The 4,877-nt window shown below is 35.7% G+C and overlaps 1 protein-coding gene across 1 annotated transcript in view; it reads left to right on the top strand.

Moving 5' to 3' along the window:
- Positions 1-4,877, top strand: part of LOC107686100 (rho guanine nucleotide exchange factor 11-like) — a gene marked incomplete at its 5' end in the record, with an annotated part of 43,886 nt that overhangs the window by 13,384 nt on the left and 25,625 nt on the right. Inside the window, 3 exons of the mRNA XM_016482943.1 lie at positions 231-260; positions 1,915-2,038; positions 2,153-2,356. Coding sequence (XP_016338429.1) covers positions 231-260; positions 1,915-2,038; positions 2,153-2,356 — 358 coding nt within the window. The remainder of the gene's footprint in view (positions 1-230; positions 261-1,914; positions 2,039-2,152; positions 2,357-4,877) is intronic.

Below are 4,877 nucleotides of genomic sequence, written 5' to 3' on the forward strand. Positions count from 1 at the left end.
CTCTCCCCCACACACACACACTCACTCTCACACACTCTCTCTCTCACACACACACACACACACACTCTGTTGTTTCTGTTTCAGCACGTGTTTGAGCCTGTCAGTCGTTCAGTGTTTATTTTAAACTGTTTACTTTACTTTACTTTAGTTTGAAATGCTGTAGTTTGTATAATTTTCTGTTCATATTTCTCATCGTTTGTTTGTTTGTTTGTTTTTGTTTATTTCTCCAGCGTTCCATGTTCCTTTGTCCCCCGCAGAAGGTACACGTCCTTCACTTTTCCATTTTCATTTATTTGTTTTAGTTACCTTTACAGACCTGATTAAAACAGTGTCCTGTCTTTTAGTATAACAACAACAACAATAATAATATTTAATTTATTAGTTATAAATTATATTATTGGGATTTCAGTTTATTTTTTTATTTTTTATTATTATTATTTATTGTTATCTTTATATAAAGGGGTTTTGCAGGTCTTACTTTCCTGTCTTTTAGTTTAATAATAACAATAATAATTAATTAATTTATAAATTATATTATTTTTATTTATATATTAATGTATTTTTTATTTTATATATGTTTGTATTGTTTAATATTATTTTTATTTATTATTATTATTATTATTAATAATAATAATAAACAGGGTTTTTACAGGTCTTAAAAAAGTTCTTAAAAACACTATTTAAAAAAAAAAAATATATATATTTTTTGATAAATGATGCCCTAAACTTAAGCTATGTTATTTGGTAGTTTACTCGTCATTTTTTTGGATCAGTAATTGAAGGGTTCGTTCACTTGCCAGGTTTGTTTTGGTCTTGTCGTAGACGTTTAATTAAAGTTCAGGAGGAGGTAACTCAGAGTTTACCAGCGTGACTCATCACAGTAACTGACTGAGAAAACTGCGTGACACGCACTTTGCTGCTTGTAGAATCTCAACAAGCACTTTGTTGTACTTAAGCATGTTGCCCAACTACACTGTTATTCTCAGCTTGACTGTAGCCGTCTGCTCTGTTTGCTTTGCTTTCAGACACTTCATGGAGTCTTTCCTTGGTACCCACTGTATATATAATTTTTTATTTTTTTTTTAATCTTTATATACAGGGGTTTTGCAGGTCTTTCCTGTCTTTTAGTTTAATAATAACAATAATAATTAATTTATTTATAAATTATATTATTTTTATTTATATATGAATGTATTTTTTATTATATATATTTTTTTTTATTGTTTAATATTATTATTATTTATTATTATTATTTTTAATAAACAGGGTTTTTGCAGGTCTTAAAAAGTTCTTAAAAACACTAAATTCCACAAATTAAGGCTTTAAAAGGGCTTAAATCAGAGCAGAAAGTCTTAAAATGCATTGTCATGGCATTAAATGTTGTACACATTGCAAAAAAATATCTTCCTCAGTGTTTTGTCTTTTATTTCCCAATGCAAATATCTACACATTTGCTTTGCTTGAGACATAAAATGAAAATATGAATGCTTGTTTTCTGAGAAAATGAACACAATTAAGTGAGTCTATGCTTGAAACAAGAACAAATGTCTGTCAGTAAGACTTTGAATGAAGTTTTTCTGAGCCCATTGACAAGTTTTTGTTCTTGTTTTAATCAAATTAAATTCATTTTGATCAGCTTTTCAGAAAAATCATTTAGAGACCATATTGACACATTGTGTCCCATTTAATTTATTTCTTAACATTTCTTTACTCGGTCTTAAAAAGCTGTACATTTACCTTCATAAAACCTGTATATATTTGACTGTATTATTGCATTTGTATAGTGTTTTTTCAGAGCTCGATATTAGTTCACTTTTAAGATTGAGCTGTAAATATTCACAACATTGATGTTACACAATTCAGAAGTGTGTTGTAGCAGGAATATTAATGGCTAGTCTTTATTTATATCCATAGTTCGTCCTGGCAGCGTGAGAAACATCATTCAGCAGTTTGAGAATAATTCAGACTCCATTGAAGAAGGGGACAGTGAGGGACAGCAGTTGTCTTCCAGCAGCTTTGGAGAGGACAGCATGGACAGGTCACAGCATGCAGATGTTATATAAGCAGGATATTTCACTTTTAGATGGTTCTCACAAGACGTTCCAGCTTTAATGATTTGATGTTGATTGCATTCGTTTATTCTCCTCCTCAGTCCGACCATATCGGTGCGTTTGGCTCGCAGCGAGTCTTTGAAGGCTCAGGGGGAGGGGCGTCGGCGAGGAGGCGGGCCGGGGGCGGAGTCTGTCCCTCGTTCCCGTAGCGATGTGGACATGGAGGACTGTGAGGAGAGGGAGGGGCCGGGACTGAGGCCGTTACATCACAGCGCCTCGTCTTCAGCCTCCAGCAGCTCGGCACGGTACAAACACACAGACACGTAAAAAACCCTCTTTTTTTAAATCGACAAAACACACTATTCCACATCCAGCTCAATGCTGTCCTTCAAACACACGTGCACACTGCATGCTATGAACACACACTGTATGATTAATATATGTGACTCTGGAGCACAAAAGCAGTCTTAAGTCGCTGGGGTATATTTGTAGCAATAGCCAAAAATACATTGTATGGGTCAAAATTATAGATTTTTCTTTCATGCCAAAAATCATTAGGATGTTAAGTAAAGATCATGTTCCATGAAGATATTTTGTAATTTTCCTACCGTAAATATATCAAAACTTAATTTTTGATTAGTAATATGCATTGCTAAGAACTTAATTTGGACAACTTTAAAGATGATTTTCTCAATATTTTGATTTTTTTGCACCCTCAGATTCCAGATTTTCAAATAGTTGTATCTCGGCCAAATATTGTCCTATCCTAACAAACCATACATCAGTGGAAAGATATTTATTCAGCTCTCAGATATATAAATGTATAAATCTCAATTTCGAAAAATGTACCCTTATGACTGTTTTTTTGGTCCAGGGTCACATATCTCTATGCTACACTTTGTGTAAAAGAGTTATATAGCACAGTTTAAACGGACAGTTTAATTCCCTATATTAAAAATGGAAATAATAATGATAAAGATGGTAAAGAAAAAGAGGAACGTTCTGCAGGAGCACACACATTCTCTCTGTTACGGTCATTTCTTTATTCTGTAAATGTATGAAACGTCTTACATTTATATTCAATCACACTCTGTTATCCCTTTACAGTTACTATCATAAAACACTTGAATTACATGTTGACTTTTAAACCTGAATTTAACGTCCAATAACAGATATATCAGCAAAATTACTATTATTGCACTGAATATTACTAATATTTACGCGTGCCGGCGCTCGTTCAGTGAAGTCTGAAGTTTAACGCACATGGACGAGTCTTCATGCAAAATAGAAACATTCACGTGAATATGTAACATTTACAGAAAAGGGTATTACAGTAAAATGCAGTTTATGCGCCGAGGAAACATTTCTCACACATTAAATGACACATGCATCTGTCAAAGCGCCTGACAGGACGAGCCGTGTTAAATATTACACTAATGCATTAGCTTGAAGTTTAAAGGTCCCATGACATGCTGCTTTTTGGATGCTTTTATATAGGCCTAAGTGGTCCCTAGTACTGTATCTGAAGTCTCTTTCCCGAAATTCAGCCTTGGTGCAGAATTTCAGCCACTACGAGCCAGTCCCACAATGAGCTTTCCTTAGGACATGCCATTTCTGTGTCTGTAGCTTTAAATGCTAATGAGGAGGAGAGAGGCGGGGCAACTGCCATGCTTCGCTCGTTTGCAAGCCATGATGTCTCTCGAGGAAAAAAATATATTGCGCTCGCCTCGCACGGTAGTAGCTCATTTTCTCGTGGGCGGGCCAAATTCTCTGGGCGGGCAAAGCAGAGAAAGGGGAGGTAACCTTTCCCCGTATGACGACATAAAGGGAAGATTCCAGATTGGGCCATCTGAGCTTTCATTTTCTCAAAGGCAAAGCAGGATACCCAGGGCTCGGTTTACACCTATCGCCATTTCTAGCCACTGGGGGACCATAGGCAGGCTAGAGGAACTCATATTAATGTTAAAAAACCTCATAAAGTGACATTTTCATGCCATGGGACCTTTAAAATAAAGCATTCTCATGTTTCGGGCAGCTTGGATCACGCATCTTTCCCGCTGCAGCTCGCTCTGTTTCGTCCGCTATTTTTAGATGCATTTCGTCCATAGAAATGCATTATTCACTGCAGTAATTTGACGCGACTGGCAGAAGTTTTGCGTGCGCGTTGGGAAGACGCGACCAATCGATAATGACATCCGTTGTTGATTATTTTCATTTAGTGGTCGACCGATATGGGATTTTTAATGGCCGTTGCCAATATTGAGAAATCAATCTGGCCGATATGAAGCCGATATAATACTGTGCTGCGGATCTGATGTCTCACGGTACGTTTGAATAAGACTTTGAGTGTTATTGTATGTAACACAACGTAGCGTCACGCTAGAAAGTGAATGGCAATTGGTAATTGTACTGTCTGTCAGGTGCTGGCTTCACGTCTCAGTGGCTTGTCTTAAAGAGGAAGCACAAATGCACGATGTGGTGTCATAATCCGTTTTGAAAAACATCAGCCACACGGAAAGACTTATCGGCCGATATTTAAAAAAAGGCAGCGGCTATTTGTGTAAATAGCAATGGATTCCATTTACACTAAGTGAAAATAGCAGTATTTTTAACAATATGCTATTTACACAAAGTGCAGATAGCGAAAGATTCTATTTACACTGTTAAAATAGCAGGATTTTCTGTTATGTATACTACTTATTGCAAATAGTGGCAATTATCTGCACCTCAGTATCATAGTACATTATAAAACAGTATGCAGTAATAACGTATTGAGTGTAAATGATCATTTTAATTCAAATTATTAAATGGATGCCACCTTATTGG

The sequence above is a fragment of the Sinocyclocheilus anshuiensis genome, unplaced genomic scaffold (genome assembly GCF_001515605.1).
Source record: "Sinocyclocheilus anshuiensis isolate Anshui unplaced genomic scaffold, SAMN03320099.WGS_v1.1 scaffold1243, whole genome shotgun sequence".
NCBI classification, from domain to species: Eukaryota; Metazoa; Chordata; class Actinopteri; order Cypriniformes; family Cyprinidae; genus Sinocyclocheilus; species Sinocyclocheilus anshuiensis.